This window comes from Salmo salar, chromosome 09 (genome assembly GCF_965601325.2).
Source record: "Salmo salar chromosome 09, fSalSal1, whole genome shotgun sequence".
NCBI classification, from domain to species: Eukaryota; Metazoa; Chordata; class Actinopteri; order Salmoniformes; family Salmonidae; genus Salmo; species Salmo salar.
Genome location: NC_138299.1, coordinates 82,065,052 through 82,084,504, shown reverse-complemented (window position 1 = coordinate 82,084,504; position 19,453 = coordinate 82,065,052). Strand labels below are relative to the sequence as shown.

Sequence of the window (19,453 nt, the reverse complement as noted above, 5' to 3'; positions counted from 1 at the left end):
TGAGTAAACAGGGTAGTGATTCCGTCTGATAGTTTGTCTAACAGTTTCTATGGTTGGTTCATGTTGAAACAAGGACTTACCCTTTGATTCATTGACTTCAGTTATATTTCAGTTATTTCTCTGTCAAACTACACAACTCTGCTTAAATTCACTTTTACTTCACAGCTTTTAAGCTTAAAGGTCCAGTGCTGTCAAAAACCATTTTTTTCCTGTGTTTTATATATATTTCCACACTATAAGGTTGGAATAATACCGTGAAATTGTGATATTGGTGATAATGCCCTTCTAGTGTAAGAGCTGTTTGAAAATACCAGCCTGTTTTGGTGGGATAGAGTTTTGGCCTGCCTGGTGACATCACCAATTAAGAAAGAAAGCTCCAAACCTATCTGCTAGTTTTCAGTTTTTCCACTCAGACCACTCCCAGACAGTCCTAGCAACATTCTTGCTTTAGAGATTGCTCTTTGCTAAAAAGCTATCTTTGTTTCTTTTTGACCATTTTAATTAAAAACAATCACAGTAAGGTACGTAATTGTTACCCAGAAATGATTTGATATTGAGATAAAAACAGCTGCATTGGACTTTTAATTAAGGAGAACGTACTGCCCTCAATTTCTCCACGTCACACCAGTAGAACATTAGCATGGTCAGTTTGTGTGGCTCTGACCACATTTTGCCGCGGTTGATTGCAGTAGTGAGTGAGTGAATATTTGGAGCAGACAGACCGATAGACAGACACTTTGCCCTGCAGTAGAGGTCTACATAGTAGGTCGCTAGGACACTCCCGCTGAAAGGGAGCACTAATTCAATTTTCAAGCCCCGACAGCTTTTGTTTATAATGAACCATTTGCATCAACGACATCAGCAAGGCCAAGGGGCTATTTGTGGTTTGATAATATAAACCAAATAATTTCCTCATGAATTTTTATAACGCCTCTGGCTTAGGTGTGATAATAAGAAAGAAATATGCCAAGTACCATATTGCGGTGATTGTGACAGGGTACCCACCTGCACTTGTCCGTAGTCTGAGAACAGTATGTGGGTTAACAAGTAATTCAGTTAGATTCTGGTTTTAAAACGAGAGCTTTTGAGATTCTTTTAGATTTCAAGACCACCATGCTGAACACCCAATCACCCAAGCATATCTGCCTATAAGCTTTTACATAAATCAAAGAACACTTAATATATATATATATATATATATATATATACTGCTCAAAAAAATAAAGGGAACACTTAAACAACACGATGTAACTCCAAGTCAATCACACTTCTGTGAAATCAAACTGTCCATTTAGGAAGCAACACTGATTGACAATAAATTTCACATGCTGTTGTGCAAATGGAATAGACAACAGGTGGAAATTATAGGCAATTAGCAAGACACCCCCAATAAAGGAGTGGTTCTGCAGGTGGGGACCACAGACCACTTCTCAGTTCCTATGCTTCCTGGCTGATGTTTTGGTCACTTTTGAATGCTGGCGGTGCTTTCACTCTAGTGGTAGCATGAGACGGAGTCTACAACCCACACAAGTGACTCAGGTAGTGCAACTCATCCAGGATGGCACATCAATGCGAGCTGTGGCAAGAAGGTGTGCTGTGTCTGTCAGCGTAGTGTCCAGAGCATGGAGGCGCTACCAGGAGACAGGCCAGTACATCAGGAGACGTGGAGGAGGCCGTAGGAGGGCAACAACCCAGCAGCAGGACCGCTATCTCCGCCTTTGTGCAAGGAGGAGCAGGAGGAGCACTGCCAGAGCCCTGCAAAATGACCTCCAGCAGGCCACAAATGTGCATGTGTCTGCTCAAACGGTCAGAAACAGACTCCATGAGGGTGGTATGAGGGCCCGACGTCCACAGGTGGGTGTTGTGCTTACAGCCCAACACCGTGCAGGACGTTTGGCATTTGCCAGAGAACACCAAGATTGGCAAATTCGCCACTGACGCCCTGTGCTCTTCACAGATGAAAGCAGGTTCACACTGAGCACGTGACAGACGTAACAGAGTCTGGAGACGCCGTGGAGAACGTTCTGCTGCCTGCAACATCCTCCAGCATGACCGGTTTGGCGGTGGGTCAGTCATGGTGTGGGGTGGCATTTCTTTGGGGGGGTCACACAGCCCTCCATGTGCTCGCCAGAGGTAGCCTGACTGCCATTAGGTACCGAGATGAGATCCTCAGACCCCTTGTGAGACCATATGCTGGTGCGGTTGGCCCTGGGTTCCTCCTAATGCAAGACAATGCTAGACCTCATGTGGCTGGAGTGTGTCAGCAGTTCCTGCAAGAGGAAGGCATTGATGCTATGGACTGGCCCGCCCGTTCCCCAGACCTGAATCCAATTGAGCACATCTGGGACATCATGTCTCGCTCCATCCACCAACGCCACGTTGCACCACAGACTGTCCAGGAGTTGGCGGATGCTTTAGTCCAGGTCTGGGAGGAGATCCCTCAGGAGACCATCCGCCACCTCATCAGGAGCATGCCCAGGCATTGTAGGGAGGTCATACAGGCACGTGGAGGCCACACACACTACTGAGCCTCATTTTGAATTGTTTTAAGGACATTACATCAAAGTTGGATCAGCCTGTAGTGTGGTTTTCCACTTTAATTTTGAGTGTGACTCCAAATCCAGACCTCCATGGGTTGATAAATTGGATTTCCATTGATTATTTTTGTGTTATTTTGTTGTCAGCACATTCAACTATGTAAAGAAAAAAGTATTTAATAAGATTATTTCTTTCATTCAGATCTAGGATGTGTTGTTTAAGTGGAGAGTGCCGTCATGTGACATTTCTAGTCTTGTGGCAGTTTAAACTACTGTGCTGGTGTGTTCATTGAGCCTTAGGTCCTCTGTCCTGGAGTTGGAACTTTGATTGTGCCTGTTGCTGACTGATTGCCTGTTACGTATAGCTCAATTGTAGGGTTGAGTGTCAACTGTTTTAGGTGTCATCATCACACACGTGTAGCTGCATCACGGTAAGAAGGCTTGATATTCACAGGCTTCAACCTCAGTTCATCTGAGGGGGTTTGGCTAGGACCTTTTTACTATAGGACTTCCTTCATGCACTCTTAGATAAAAAAGGTGCTATCTAGAACCTAAAAGGGTTATTCGGCTGACCCCATAGGAGAACCCTTTACAGAATCCTTTTTTGGTTCCATGTAGAACTCTTTTGGGTTCCATGTAGAACACTTTTCACAGAGGGTTCTACAAGGAACCCAAAATGGTTCTACCTGGAACCCATAACAGTTCTCCATTGGGGACAGCTGAAGAACCCTTTTGGAACCCTTTTTTCTAAGAGTGTGGCGTCATATTAGCTGCGGTTCGAATATGACAACTACATTTCAAATGGAAATCAAACACTTACTTAACAATATTGTATTTGTTAGAGGATAGATGAAAAAGCTATCAAGAAAGGCAGTATAATTTGTCTGCTTTCATAGTCAACTAGACGTTAGAAAAATAATGCGATAATGTACGTGAAAGTAAATTGTCGTCAGGAAGAGGTGGAAGACATTTTGACAACAAATCCTAGATGAAGTTTGTTTCATGTTGAGTTGACATCTTTCCCCACCTCTAGGCCTAGTGAATGTTGTTGTAATGCTAGAGGAACTGGATTCACAAGGTTTCTGAATAAAACATACTTGTATAAGCTGACGTCAAAGGGATGCTACATCTCAGACAAATTATATTGAACAAAAAATATAAACGCAACATGTGACAATTTCAACGATTTCAAGGAGTTACAGTTCATATAAGGAAATCAGTCAATTGAAATAAATGAATTAGGCCCTAATCTATGGATTTCACATGACTGGGCAGGGGCGCAGCCATGGGCGGGCCTGGGAGGGCAAAGGCCCACCCACTGGGGAGCCAGGCCCAGCCAATCAGAATGAGTTTCCCCAAAAAAGGGCTTTATTACAGACAGAAATACTCCTCAGTTTCATCAGCTGTCCGGGTGGCTGGTCTCAGATGGTCCCACAGGTGAAGAAGCTGGATGTGGAGGTCCTGGGCTGGCGTGGTTACACGTGGTCTGTGAGGCCGGTTGGACGTTCTGCCAAATTCTCTAAAACAACGTTGGTATATGGCTTATGGTATAGAAATTAACAACTTCTCTGGCAACAGCTCTGGTAGACATTCCTGCAGCCAGCACGCCAATTGCATGCTCACTCAAAACTTGAGACATCGGTGGTATTGTGTTGTGTGACAAAACTGCACATTTTAGAGTGGCCTTTTATTGTGCCCAGCACAAGCTGCACCTGTGCAATGATCATACTGTTTAATCAGCTTCTCGATACGCCACACCTGTCAGGTGGATGGATTATCCTGGCAAAGGAGAAATACTTTTACTAACAGGAATATAAACAAACTTGTGCACAATTTTTTTTGAGAAATAAGCTTTTTTGTGCCTATGGAACATTTCTGGGATCTTATATTTCAGCTCATGAAACATTGAACCAACACTTTACATGTTGCCTTTATAGTTTTGTTCAGTAATACATTTCTTTCTAAAGTTTTTGTAATGCTATGGGCATTCCTATTTGGCAAATAAGATTGATCTGAAACTGATACCTGAACCATTTTTAAATACTGTACTGCTGGGTTGATACATGTATTCTACTATTTTCTGTATAAACTACCAGGAGTGACTACTGTAAGGAGTGACGTCTTGTGTGAATACTGTAGATTGTAAAACCTCGAGTGTGAAAACCACAAACGTCAAGGGATTACAGTAATGTATTACAATTGTCAAACATTCACAAGCATAAAAATCATTTTGAGAGCTTTAAATCATTATCGTGACAGCTACTTACCTTGTATTACATACATGACAAATTAGCCTGGATTCTGGCAGAGTTTTCTGGACAATGCCTGCCCACACTGTCATGTTACCATGGGGACAAAGGTGACATAACCAGTTGTATTTTTTTGCCCAAGCACTACACAGCTGATTCAAATAACCAACTCATGATCACGCTTGGATTATTTGAATTATCTGTGTAGTGCTAGGGCAAAACCCAAAACGTGCACCTCGGAGGGGGGGGGGGGGGGTTTGGAAACCGCTGATTTACAGTACACTCTGCAATTCTGAACAAATACGTAACTTCAACTCACTATAAATTACAGTTTAAAAACAAATGTTTAATTGTAACAGGTATCATGATGTTCCAATTTGTCTGGTTGACATTTACGTATATATTCAGAAATGGAAGGTTATGTATTCCACATTTAAATAACTTTCCAATCAGTTATTAATCTTGGCTTGTTTTTTATATATTCACTGACTGGTTGTCCCCTCTCCTGTCGTAACCACAGCAACAGCATGCCGAAGAGCATTGCTCTCATCTGCTTCCTGTCCCTGGTGATGCTCATGAGTGTCCTGGGGAACCTCCTGGTCATGACGGCTGTCTGCAAGGACCGCCAGCTCAGGTTAGTCTCTCCCTACGATCTGCTCCCTCCCTCCCTCCCTCCGTCCGTCCATCCGTCCGTCCATCCGTCCGTCCGTCCGTCCGTCCGTCCGTCTGTCTGTCTGTCTGCAGCTCGGGTTAGTACAGCTATTTCTTTATATATTTTTATCTGTCTCTCTTTCTTCACTAAAGCTCTCTTTCCCTCTCTCCCTCTCTGTCTGTCTGCCTGTGAACAGAACAGTGTGGTCTCTGAATTTACTATCTTTCTCTCCTCTCCCTCACTCCCTCTCTGTCTCTGTCTCTCTTTCTTCACTAGAACTGTCTGTCTCCCTCTCTGTCTCCCTCTCTGTCTCTCTTTCTTCACTAGAACTGTCTCTCTCCCTCTCTGTCTCCCTCTCTGTCTCTCTTTCTTCAGTAGAACTGTCTCTCTCCCTCTTTGTCTCCCTCTCTGTCTCTCTTTCTTCACTAGAACTGTCTGTCTCCCTCTCTGTCTCCCTCTCTGTCTCTCTTTCTTCACTAGAACTGTCTCTCTCCCTCTCTGTCTCTCTCGGTGTGTGTTTGTGAACAGAAAAGGACAGTGTGGTTAACTATCTCTCTCTCCTCTCCCTCTCTCTCATGCTGCTCTAGCCAAAGCAAATAATGTTCTTTCTTCTGCTTAGCACCTTATCACCTAGTTGCACTAGACTAAATAAGTCAGCCCCAATTTGAATAATCCTGCTCTGAGAGTATTATAGAGTAATTGTTTTCTCATTAAAAGAGTGCCTGGTCGATTGTGATCCCAGTCCCTTGGTGGTTGAGCAGCATGGCATGCAGTGACTATGGAATAACAACACACTCTGATGCTGAACTACTGTTTAGTCTGTCTGATAACCTGGGGAAAGTATCATCCCTCAGCACTCCTGTGCTTTGCAACTTTCACTTCAGACCAGAATATATCTACAGTATAATTGACTGTCAACCACCAAGCCAGAGTCAATACATAAAGAGCTGTGTGGGCTAAACTCTTAAACGTGAGACACTTTTGCTATTTCATTCTCCCTCTACTTTTTGAAGGATACTTACTGTAGGAATATGTGAGCTTTTTTTATGGTTGTGTTGACATGTAGAGTTAGAGAGAGTGACAGTATTCCATATTGAGACATGTCGAGTTAGAGAGAGAGACAGTATTCCATAGGGAGACTTGAAGTTAGAGAGAGTGACAGTATTCCATAGGGAGACATGTATTGTTAGAGAGAGTGACAGTATTCCATAGGGAGACATGTAGAGTTAGAGAGAGTGACAGTATTCCATAGGGAGACATGTATAGTTAGAGAGAGTGACAGTATTCCATATTGAGACATGTAGAGTTAGAGAGAGTGACAGTATTCCATATTGAGACATGTAGAGTCAGAGAGAGTGATAGTATTCTATTGCGAGACGTGTAGAGTTAGAGAGAGTGACAGTATTCCATAGGGAGACGTGTAGAGTCAGAGAGAGTGACAGTATTCCATATTGAGACATGTAGAGTTAGAGAGAGTGACAGTATTCCATAGGGAGACATGTATAGTTAGAGAGAGTGACAGTATTCCATAGGGAGACATGTAGAGTTAGAGAGAGTGACAGTATTCCATAGGGAGACATGTAGAGTTAGAGAGAGTGACAGTATTCCATATTGAGACATGTAGAGTTAGAGAGAGTGACAGTATTCCATATATAGATATGTAGAGTTAGAGAGAGTGACAGTATTCCATAGGGAGACATGTATAGTTAGAGAGAGTGACAGTATTCCATATTGAGACATGTAGAGTTAGAGAGAGTGACAGTATTCCATAGGGAGACATGTATAGTTAGAGAGAGTGACGGTATTCCATATTGAGACATGTATAGTTAGAGAGAGTGACAGTATTCCATAGGGAGACATGTAGAGTTAGAGAGAGTGACAGTATTCCATATATAGATATGTAGAGTTAGAGAGAGTGACAGTATTCCATAGGGAGACATGTATAGTTAGAGAGAGTGACAGTATTCCATATTGAGACATGTATAGTTAGAGAGAGTGACAGTATTCCATATTGAGACATGTAGAGTTAGAGAGAGTGACAGTATTCCATAGGGAGACATGTATTGTTAGAGAGAGTGACAGTATTCCATAGGGAGACATGTAGAGTTAGAGAGAGTGACAGTATTCCATAGGGAGACATGTATAGTTAGAGAGAGTGACAGTATTCCATATTGAGACATGTAGAGTTAGAGAGAGTGACAGTATTCCATATTGAGACATGTAGAGTCAGAGAGAGTGATAGTATTCTATTGCGAGACGTGTAGAGTTAGAGAGAGTGACAGTATTCCATAGGGAGACGTGTAGAGTCAGAGAGAGTGACAGTATTCCATATTGAGACATGTAGAGTTAGAGAGAGTGACAGTATTCCATATTGAGACATGTAGAGTTAGAGAGAGTGACAGTATTCCATATATAGATATGTAGAGTTAGAGAGAGTGACAGTATTCCATAGGGAGACATGTATAGTTAGAGAGAGTGACAGTATTCCATATTGAGACATGTAGAGTTAGAGAGAGTGACAGTATTCCATAGGGAGACATGTATAGTTAGAGAGAGTGACGGTATTCCATAGGGAGACATGTAGAGTTAGAGAGAGTGACAGTATTCCATATTGAGACATGTAGAGTTAGAGAGAGTGACAGTATTCCATATATAGATATGTAGAGTTAGAGAGAGTGACAGTATTCCATAGGGAGACATGTATAGTTAGAGAGAGTGACAGTATTCCATATTGAGACATGTAGAGTTAGAGAGAGTGACAGTATTCCATATATAGATATGTAGAGTTAGAGAGAGTGACAGTATTCCATAGGGAGACATGTAGAGTTAGAGAGAGTGACAGTATTCCATAGGGAGACATGTAGAGTTAGAGAGAGTGACAGTATTCCATATTGAGACATGTAGAGTTAAGAGAGAGTGACAGTATTCCATATATAGATATGTAGAGTTAGAGAGAGTGACAGTATTCCATAGGGAGACATGTATAGTTAGAGAGAGTGACAGTATTCCATATTGAGACATGTATAGTTAGAGAGAGTGACAGTATTCCATATTGAGACATGTAGAGTTAGAGAAAGTGACAGTATTCTTTAGGGAGACATGTATAGTTAGAGAGAGTGACAGTATTCCACAGGGAGACATGTATAGTTAGAGAGAGTGACAGTATTCCACAGGGAGACATGTATAGTTAGAGGGAGTGACAGTATTCCACAGGGAGACATGTATAGTTAGAGTGACAGTATTCCACAGGGAGACATGTATAGTTAGAGAGAGTGACAGTATTCCACAGGGAGACATGTATAGTTAGAGAGAGTGACAGTATTCCACAGGGAGACATGTATAGTTAGAGTGACAGTATTCCACAGGGAGACATGTATAGTTAGAGAGAGTGACAGTATTCCACAGGGAGACATGTATAGTTAGAGTGACAGTATTCCACAGGGAGACATGTAGAGTTAGAGAGAGTGACAGTATTCTTTAGGGAGACATGTATAGTTAGAGAGAGTGACAGTATTCCACAGGGAGACATACTGTCAGAACTCTCTACGAGAGGTGGATGTAGAAGTCAGGCGCAGGAGAGGAGTAAATACTGAGAAAGCGTATTTATTACAGTTCATCACAACACGACAGGCACGGACAAAAATGCAGTCCACAAAAATCCTCTAGAACAATGTCTAGGGAAAAACACCTGATAGGAAAAATGAACAAATAAAACGCACCCAAAACCACAGACAGGAAAAACGTAAACAAACCCACACGAAACAAAGTGGGTAGGGCGAGAATAAATACCCAAACTAAACAAGACACAGGTGAACAATCAAAACAGACATGACCAAACGAAAAAGAAAAAAGGATTGGTGGCAGCTAGTAGACCATCGACGACGACCGCCGAGCGCCGCCCGAACAGGGAGAGGAGCCACCTTCGGTGGAAGTCGTGACACATGTGGAGTTAGAGAGAGTGACAGTATTCCATATTGAGACATGTGGAGTTAGAGAGAGTGACAGTATTCCATATTGAGACATGTGGAGTTAGAGAGAGTGACAGTATTCCATAGGGAGACATGTATAGTTAGAGAGAGTGACAGTATTCCATATTGAGACATGTAGAGTTAGAGTGACAGTATTCCATATTGAGACATGTAGAGTTAGAGAGAGTGACAGTATTCCTCAGGAAGACATGTATTGTTAGAGAGAGTGACAGTATTCCATAGGGAGACATGTATAGTTAGAGAGAGTGACATTATTCCATATATAGATATGTAGAGTTAGAGAGAGTGACAGTATTCCATAGGGAGACATGTAGAGTTAGAGAGAGTGACAGTATTCCATATATAGATATGTATAGTTAGAGAGAGTGACAGTATTCCATAGGGAGACATGTAGAGTAAGAGAGAGTGACATTATTCCATATATAGATATGTATAGTTAGAGAGAGTGACAGTATTCCATAGGGAGACATGTAGAGTTAGAGAGAGTGACAGTATTCCATATTGAGACATGTATAGTTAGAGTGACATTAGTCCATATTGAGATATGTATAGTTAGAGTGACAGTATTCCATAGAGAGACATGTAGAGTTAGAGAGAGTGACAGTATTCCATAGGGAGACATGTAGAGTTAGAGAGAGTGACAGTATTCCATAGGGAGACATGTAGAGTAAGAGAGAGTGACATTATTCCATATATAGATATGTATAGTTAGAGAGAGTGACAGTATTCCATAGGGAGACATGTAGAGTTAGAGAGAGTGACAGTATTCCATATTGAGACATGTATAGTTAGAGTGACATTAGTCCATATTGAGATATGTATAGTTAGAGTGACAGTATTCCATAGAGAGACATGTAGAGTTAGAGAGAGTGACAGTAATCCATAGGGAGACATGTAGAGTTAGAGAGAGTGACTTTATTCCATAGGGAGACATGTAGAGTTAGAGAGAGTGACTTTATTCCATAGGGAGACATGTAGAGTTTTTGAGAGTGACAGTATTCCACATTTGAGACATGTAGAGTTAGCGAGAGTGACAGTATTCCATCTTGAGACATGTAGAGATAGAGAGAGTGACAGTATTCCACATTTGAGACATGTAGAGTTAGAGAGTGACTTTATTCCATAGGGAGACATGTAGAGTTTTAGAGAGTGACAGTTTTCCACATTTGAGACATGCAGAGTTAGAGAGAGTGACTGTATTCCATAGGGAGACATGTAGAGTTAGAGAGAGTGACAGTATTCCATAAGGAGACATGTAGAATTAGAGAGAGTGACTGTATTCCATATTGAGACATGTAGAGTTAGAGAGAGTGACAGTATTCCATAGGGAGACATGTATAGTTAGAGAGAGTGACAGTATTCCATAGGGAGACATGTAGAGTTAGAGAGAGTGACAGTATTCCATATTGAGACATGTAGAGTTAGAGAGAGTGACAGTATTCCATAGGGAGACATGTATAGTTAGAGAGAGTGACAGTATTCCATAGGGAGACATGTATTGTTAGAGAGAGTGACAGTATTCCATATTGAGACTTCTAGAGAGAGATTGACAGTATTCCATAGGGAGACGTGTAGTTAGAGAGAGTGACAGTATTCCATATTTAGACATGTAGAGTTAGAGAGAGTGACAGTATTCCATATTGAGACATCTAGAGAGAGATTGACAGTATTCCATAGGGAGACATGTGTAGTTAGAGAGAGTGACAGTTTTCCATATTGAGACATGTAGAGTTAGAGAGAGTGACAGTATTCCATAGGGAGACATGTAGAGTTAGAGAGAGTGACAGTATTCCATAGGGAGACATGATGAGTAAGAGAGAGTGACAGTATTCCTCAGGAAGACATGTATTGTTAGAGAGAGTGACAGTATTCCATAGGGAGACATGTAGAGTTAGAGAGAGTGACAGTATTCCATAGGGAGACATGTAGAGTTTTTGAGAGTGACAGTATTCCACATTTGAGACATGTAGAGTTAGCAAGAGTGACAGTATTCCATAAATCAAATCAAATCAAATCAAATTTATTTTTATATAGCCCTTCGTACATCAGCTGATATCTCAAAGTGCTGTACAGAAACCCAGCCTAAAACCCCAAACAGCAAGCAAAGCATGTGAAAGAAGCACGGTGGCTAGGAAAAACTCCCTAGGAAAAACTCCCTAGAAAGGCCAAAAACCTAGGAAGAAACCTAGAGAGGAACCAGGCTATGAGGGGTGGCCAGTCCTCTTCTGGCTGTGCAAGGTGGATATTATAACAGAACATGGTCAAGATGTTAAAATGTTCATAAATGACCAGCATGGTCAAATAATAATAATCATAGTAGTTGTCGAGGGTGCAACAAGCACGTCCGGTGAACAGGTCAGGGTTCCATAGCCGCAGGCAGAACAGTTGAAACTGGAGCAGCAGCACGGCCAGGTGGACTGGGGACAGCAAGGAGTCATCATACCAGGTAGTCCTGAGGCATGGTCCTAGGGCTCAGGTCCTCCGAGAGAAAGACAGAAAGAGAGAAAGAGAGAATTAGAGAGAGCATATTTAAATTCACACAGGACACCGGATAAGACAAGAGAAATACTCCAGATGTAACAGACTGACCCTAGCCCCCCGACACATAAACTACTACAGCATAAATACTGGAGGCTGAGACAGGAGGGATCAGAAGACACTGTGGCCCCATCCGATGATACCCCCGGACAGGGCCAAACAGGCAGGATATAACCCCACCCACTTTGCCAAAGCACAGCCCCCACACCACTAGAGGGATGTCTCCAACCACCAACTTACCGTCCTAAGACAAGGCCGAGTATAGCCCACAACGATCTCCGCCATGGCACAACCCAAGGGGGGGCGCCAACCCAGACAGGAAGACCACGTCAGTGACTCAACCCACTCAAGTGATGCACCCCTCCCATGGACGGCATGGAAGAACACCAGTAAGCCAGTGACTCAGCCCCTGTAAAAGGGTTAGAGGCAGAGAATCCCAGTGGAAAGAGGGGAACCGGCAAGGCAGAGACAGCAAGGGCGGTTCGTTGCTCCAGCCTTTCCGTTCACCTTCACACTCCTGGGCCAGACTATACTTAATCATAGGACCTACTGAAGAGATAAGTCTTCAGTATAGACTTAAAGGTTGAGACTGAGTCTGCGTCTCTCACATTGGTAGGCAGACCATTCCATAAAAATGGAGCTCTATAGGAGAAAGCCCTACCTCCAGCCGTTTGCTTAGAAATTCTAGGGGCAATTAGGAGGCCTGCGTCTTGTGACCGTAGCGTACGTGTAGGTATGTACGGCAGGACCAAATCGGAAAGATAGGTAGGAGCAAGCCCATGTAATGCTTTGTAGGTTAGCAGTAAAACCTTGAAATCAGCCCTTGCCTTAACAGGAAGCCAGTGTAGGGAGGCTAGCACTGGAGTAATATGATCACATTTTTTGGTTCTAGTCAGGATTCTAGCAGCCGTATTTAGCACTAACTGAAGTTTATTTAGTGCTTTATCCGGGTAGCCGGAAAGTAGAGCATTGCAGTAGTCCAGCCTAGAAGTAACAAAAGCATGGATAAATTTTTCTGCGTCATTTTTGGACAGAAAATTTCTGATTTTTGCAATGTTACGTAGATGGAAAAAAGCTGTCCTTGAAACAGTCTTGATATGTTCTTCAAAAGAGAGATCAGCGTCCAGAGTAACGCCGAGGTCCTTCACAGTTTTATTTGAGACGACTGTACAACCATCCAGATTAATTGTCAGATTCAACAGAAGATCTCTCCCATAGGGAGACATGTAGAGTTAGAGAGAGTGACTGTATTCCATAGGGAGACATGTGTAGTTAGAGAGAGCGACAGTATTCCATAGGGAGACATGTATAGTTAGAGAGAGTGACAGTATTCCATAGGGAGACATGTATAGTTAGAGAGAGTGACAGTATTCCATAGGGAGACATCTAGAGTTAGAGAGAGTGACAGTATTCCACATTTGAGACATGTAGTGTTAGAGAGTGACTTTATTCCATAGGGAGACATGTAGAGTTTTAGAGAGTGACAGTTTTCCACATTTGAGACATGCAGAGTTAGAGAGAGTGACAGTATTCCATAGGGAGACATGTAGAGTTAGAGAGAGTGACAGTATTCCATAGGGAGACATGTAGAGTTAGAGAGAGTGACTTTATTCCATAGGGAGACATGTAGAGTTTTTGAGAGTGACAGTATTCCACATTTGAGACATGTAGAGTTAGCGAGAGTGACAGTATTCCATCTTGAGACATGTAGAGATAGAGAGAGTGACAGTATCCATATTGAGACATGTAGAGTTAGAGAGAGTGACAGTATTCCACATTTGAGACATGTAGAGTTAGAGAGTGACTTTATTCCATAGGGAGACATGTAGAGTTTTAGAGAGTGACAGTATTCCATATTGAGACATCTAGAGAGAGATTGACAGTATTCCATAGGGAGACATGTGTAGTTAGAGAGAGTGACAGTATTCCATATTGAGACATGTAGAGTTAGAGAGAGTGACAGTATTCCATAGGGAGACATGTGTAGTTAGAGAGAGTGACAGTTTTCCATATTGAGACATGTAGAGTTAGAGAGAGTGACAGTATTCCACAGGGAGACATGTAGAGTTAGAGAGAGTGACAGTATTCCATAGGGAGACATGTATAGTTAGAGAGAGTGACAGTATTCCACATTTGAGACATGTAGAGTTAGAGAGTGACTTTATTCCATAGGGAGACATGTAGAGTTTTAGAGAGTGACAGTATTCCATATTGAGACATCTAGAGAGAGATTGACAGTATTCCATAGGGAGACATGTGTAGTTAGAGAGAGTGACAGTTTTCCATATTGAGACATGTAGAGTTAGAGAGAGTGACAGTATTCCATAGGGAGACATGATGAGTAAGAGAGAGTGACAGTATTCCACAGGAAGACATGTATTGTTAGAGAGAGTGACAGTATTCCATAGGGAGACATGTAGAGTTAGAGAGAGTGACAGTATTCCATAGGGAGACATGTAGAGTTAGAGAGAGTGACTGTGTTCCATATTGAGACATGTATTGTTAGAGAGAGTGACAGTATTCCATATTGAGACATGTAGAGAATGAGAGTGACAGTTTTCCATAGGTAGACTTGTAGAGTTAGAGAGAGTGACAGAATTCCACAGGGAGACATGTATTGTTAGAGAGAGTGACAATTTTCCATAGGGAGACATGTAGAGTTAGAGAGAGTGACAGAATTCCACAGGGAGACATGTATTGTTAGAGAGAGTGACAATTTTCCATAGGGAGACATGTAGAGTTAGAGAGAGTGACTGTATTCAATAGTGTTACATTTATAGTTAGAGAGAGTGGCAGTTCTCCATATTTAGACATGTAGAGTTAGAGAGAGTGACAGTATTCAATTGCGAGACATGTGGAGTTGGATAGAGTGACAGTTTTTCAAGTAATTTTGACATTTAGAGTTTAACCCAGACACGCATGCACACACACACACACACACACACACACACACACACACACACACACACACACACACACACACACACACACACACACACACACAGTCAGGAAATGACAGCACCAGGTAATGTTAACCTCAAATCCCCATTCATTAAAATGTTCAGCCCCCAAAAGATCTCACGTCTGTTCTGTTGATATGATCTCTGATAATGAAATGCTACTGTACCACACGAATCACACACATCACACCCCCGTTTGCCAATACAATGCCCACCAAGACTTCCCAGCAGCTCAGAATAACAGTGACGTGAAGCAGTACCTCCACCACCATACCCTGGGGAATTCATCAGCAATCACCAATTTTCCTTTCAATAGCACACCTGTTACAGCCATCTGTAAAATGAGAGTTGTCATAAGACTGCTTAGCCATAATTGAAGACATTGTGCAGCTGGAGGCAGAGCCACAGAGCCAGGCCTATATTTGGACAACCTCTGTGACTTCCTTTGATTACCAAACTGGAAAAATGGAAATGGCCTTATTGGCATTATACACTGCTCCAAAAAATAAAGGGAACACTTAAACAACACAATGTAACTCCAAGTCAATCACACTTCTGTGAAATCAAACTGTCCACTTAGGAAGCAACACTGATTGACAATAAATTTCTCATGCTGTTGTGCAAATGGCATAGACAACGGGTGGAAATTATAGGCAATTAGCAAGACACCCCCAATAAAGGAGTGGTTCTGCAGGTGGGGACCACAGACCACTTCTCAGTTCCTATGCTTCCTGGCTGATGTTTTGGTCACTTTTGAATGCTGCCGGTGCTTTCACTCTAGTGGTAGCATGAGACGGAGTCTACAACCCACACAAGTGGCTCAGGTAGTGCAGCTCATCCAGGATGGCACATCAATGCGAGCTGTGGCAAGAAGGTTTGCTGTGTCTGTCAGCGTAGTGTCCAGAGCATGGAGGCGCTACCAGGAGACAGGCCAGTACATCAGGAGATGTGGAGGAGGCCGTAGGAGGGCAACAACCCAGCAGCAGGACCGCTACCTACGCCTTTGTGCAAGGAGGAGCAGGAGAAGCACTGCCAGAGCCCTGCAAAATTACCTCCAGCAGGCCACAAATGTGCATGTGTCTGCTCAAACGGTCAGAAACAGACTCCATGAGGGTGGTATGAGGGCCCGACGTCCACAGGTGGGGGTTGTGCTTACAGCCCAACACCGTGCAGGATTTTTGGCATTTGCCAGAGAACACCAAGATTGGCAAATTCGCCACTGACGCCCTGTGCTCTTCACAGATGAAAGCAGGTTCACACTGAGCACGTGACAGACGTGACAGAGTCTGGAGACGCCGTGGAGAACGTTCTGCTGCCTGCAACATCCTCCAGCATGACCTGGTTTGGCGGTGAGTCAGTCATGGTGTGGGGTGGCATTTCTTTGGGGGGCCGCACAGCCCTCCATGTGCTCGCCAGAGGTAGCCTGACTGCCATTAGGTACCGAGATGAGATCCTCAGACCCCTTGTGAGACCATATGCTGGTGCGGTTGGCCCTGGGTTCCTCCTAATGCAAGACAATGCTAGACCTCATGTGGCTGGAGTGTGTCAGCAGTTCCTGCAAGAGGAAGGCATTGATGCTATGGACTGGCCCGCCCGTTCCCCAGACCTGAATCCAATTGAGCACATCTGGGACATCATGTCTCGCTCCATCCACCAACGCCACGTTGCACCACAGACTGTCCAGGAGTTGGCGGATGCTTTAGTCCAGGTCTGGGAGGAGATCCCTCAGGAGACCATCCTCCACCTCATCAGGAGCATGCCCAGGCATTGTAGGGAGGTCATACAGGCACGTGGAGGCCACACACAGTACTGAGCCTCATTTTGACTTGTTTTAAGGACATTACATCAAAGTTGGATCAGCCTGTAGTGTGGTTTTCCACTTTAATTTTGAGTGTGACTCCAAATCCAGACCTCCATGGGTTGATAAATTGGATTTCCATTGATTATTTGTGTGTGATTTTGTTGTCAGCACATTCAACTATGTAAAGAAAAAAGTATTTAATAAGATTATTTCATTCATTCAGATCTAGGATGTGTTGTTTAAGTGTTCCCTTTATTTTTTTGAGCAGTATATCATCATGCCACACTATCAATCTAGATCTGTTTTTGCCATGTTTTCTCTCTCTCTCTCTCTCTCTCTCTCTCTCTCTCTCTCTCTCTCTCTCTCTCTCTCTCTCTCTCTCTCTCTCTCTCTCTCTCTCTCTCCTCTCTCTCTCCTCATCCTTATCCAGTCACTGGTTCAACAGACATTTTGCCTAATTAATAAAAAAAGCATCTAATCACCAATGTCATTATTTTAAATTAACTCCGTAACTTGTCCAAATATAAACCTTTTTTACAACTGCCAACAGTTTAAATCCAAAACACTGACAACAAAGACATATTGACATAGCTGTTATAATCTGAAGTACTTGAAAGCGCCATGAGATGTATTGTGATAGATTACATAAAGTCCTTGAAAGATACCAACATTCTGGTAGTTTACTGGTAAACCTTCAACGTTTCCAGTAATTTACCCTCCCTTTGACAAGATGATATAGCTTTTAATGTTTCAAATTTCAGATTAATTTAATTCCTTCGCGTCAATGCAAACATGATCTTCCATTCATTCGATAGTCCATCCAGTTTTGAGTCAAAGCCAGTGGAGTCATGTTTTATATGTTCTGATCAACATGAAAGCATGTTGTTAACAGACAGCTGTTAAACAACTTTTATTGCATGTTTTCGTGAAATGACAACGTGATTTGATTCGACAGCCGTTAGCTGTTCTCAGTCAGTTATTTTTAGCTGAGCGGGCTCTGAGCGGTTGCCTCACCCAGAGTTGTATTAGTCATTAACGGCCCATGGCTCTGGTCTATATCAAATAGACTGAGAGGGGGGACGCCACCACACCAGAGGCTCACCCGGTGGCTCTACATCAATGATTCTCTCATTCTCGCTCTCTCTCTCTCTCTCTCTCTCTCTCTGATTCTCTCCCACTCTCTCTCCCTCCCTCCCTCCCTCCCTCTTCTCTCTCTCTTTTCTCTCCTTCTCACCTATTCTTATTTCATATATTTCGCTCCCTGAGTCTCTCTCTATCTGTCCTTATGCCTTTTCCTCAGTCTCATACAGTTATCACAAATATTTACTGCAAGGTGGCGATTTAAAGTGTTTACAGTGAATGCTTATACAGTACTGTTCCATTAGCTAAATATGGTGAATATGTTGTCATGGGTAACAGGTCCTTCAGAAATGGTTGTTGTTTAGTACATACCACAGTACAGACTCTGACATGCCTATAAAATGGTATGTTTATGTGCATTTACCACTAGTCGACAGTATGCTCTCTTCAGTGTGTTCTGAATTATTTCATTTTTTTTTCACAGTATGCCTCTAACATACTGTCACCATCTCATCTCCAAAACAGAAACCTTTCAGGAAATAGATAAAAATGCCAAATTTTTCCATTAATGAACATACAATTACGAAACTTCAAAAGCTACAGTATTTTGAACAAACGTTTTTGGTCCTATAGTCATGAAATGTTCAGAGTACATTGAGGGGTTACTGCTTTCATATAGCCTACGTCTGTATTTTTGGCAAAAGTAGAGTTAGGAGGTTTACATCCAACAGCGACGATACATTCTACCACATGATACACCTATGATTCAAGTGAACAATGGCAATCATATTTAGATATATAGTCAATAAGATACTTCTCATTCCACTTCTCCCCCAGAAAAATCAAGACCAATTACTTCATAGTATCGCTGGCCTTTGCAGACCTGATGGTGTCGGTGCTGGTGATGCCGTTTGGTGCCATCGAGCTGATCCACCAGAACTGGATTTATGGAGAAACCTTCTGCCTGGTCCGGACATCTCTAGATGTACTGTTGACAACAGCCTCCATATTACACCTGTGTTGCATAGCCTTGGACAGGTAAGCACCACTGCTGAAAAACCTGGCTTGGAAAGATACTTCCAGTCAACATTTAGTCAGTAGATATAGTATTCAATATCATACTAACACTCTCAACCTATCAACACATTTTAACATGCTATTTAATTAACTGATTTATGATGGCACTTGTATGAGACCAGCTTTATGATAACATAATACGTCTGCTGGGCTCATATACGAACACCTCCCTACATGTTCCAGTTTCCCAATGCCTCAGCTCTCCCACCAGACCAGTGTGTTCTTGGTCTTGTCTTGGTGCAAAAGACGAAATTGTAGTTTTATTCAATGATGTGGATGGAGAGCAAAACTTGTGCAGAGTGTGTAAGTAGCACTAGTAACTGACTGGCTGCACTGTGGAGAGACACAATGTGCCCGCCATAAATTATTTAGATGACAAATCCTCTGTAGTGAAGACCCTCTTTAATTATCATCCTTATTGACCACATTAAAATGATGAATGAGTCTGATGAAGAAAGCGAATGGGAAACGAAGAGAGAATGCTTTTAAAGAATTACAGGAATAATATGCATTATTATATTAATCAATGCATAAATATGTGTTGTAAAAAGCTACTGGGAAAATCATGGC

At 42.5% G+C, this 19,453-nt stretch overlaps 1 protein-coding gene across 2 annotated transcripts in view; it reads left to right on the top strand.

Moving 5' to 3' along the window:
• LOC106611927 (5-hydroxytryptamine receptor 4-like) overlaps positions 1–19,453 on the top strand; it is a 107,057-nt gene that overhangs the window by 39,114 nt on the left and 48,490 nt on the right. For both annotated transcript variants that reach the window (XM_014212600.3, XM_014212595.3), the window contains 2 exons: positions 5,307–5,420; positions 18,644–18,844. In XM_014212600.3, coding sequence (XP_014068075.1) covers positions 5,307–5,420; positions 18,644–18,844 — 315 coding nt within the window. The remainder of the gene's footprint in view (positions 1–5,306; positions 5,421–18,643; positions 18,845–19,453) is intronic.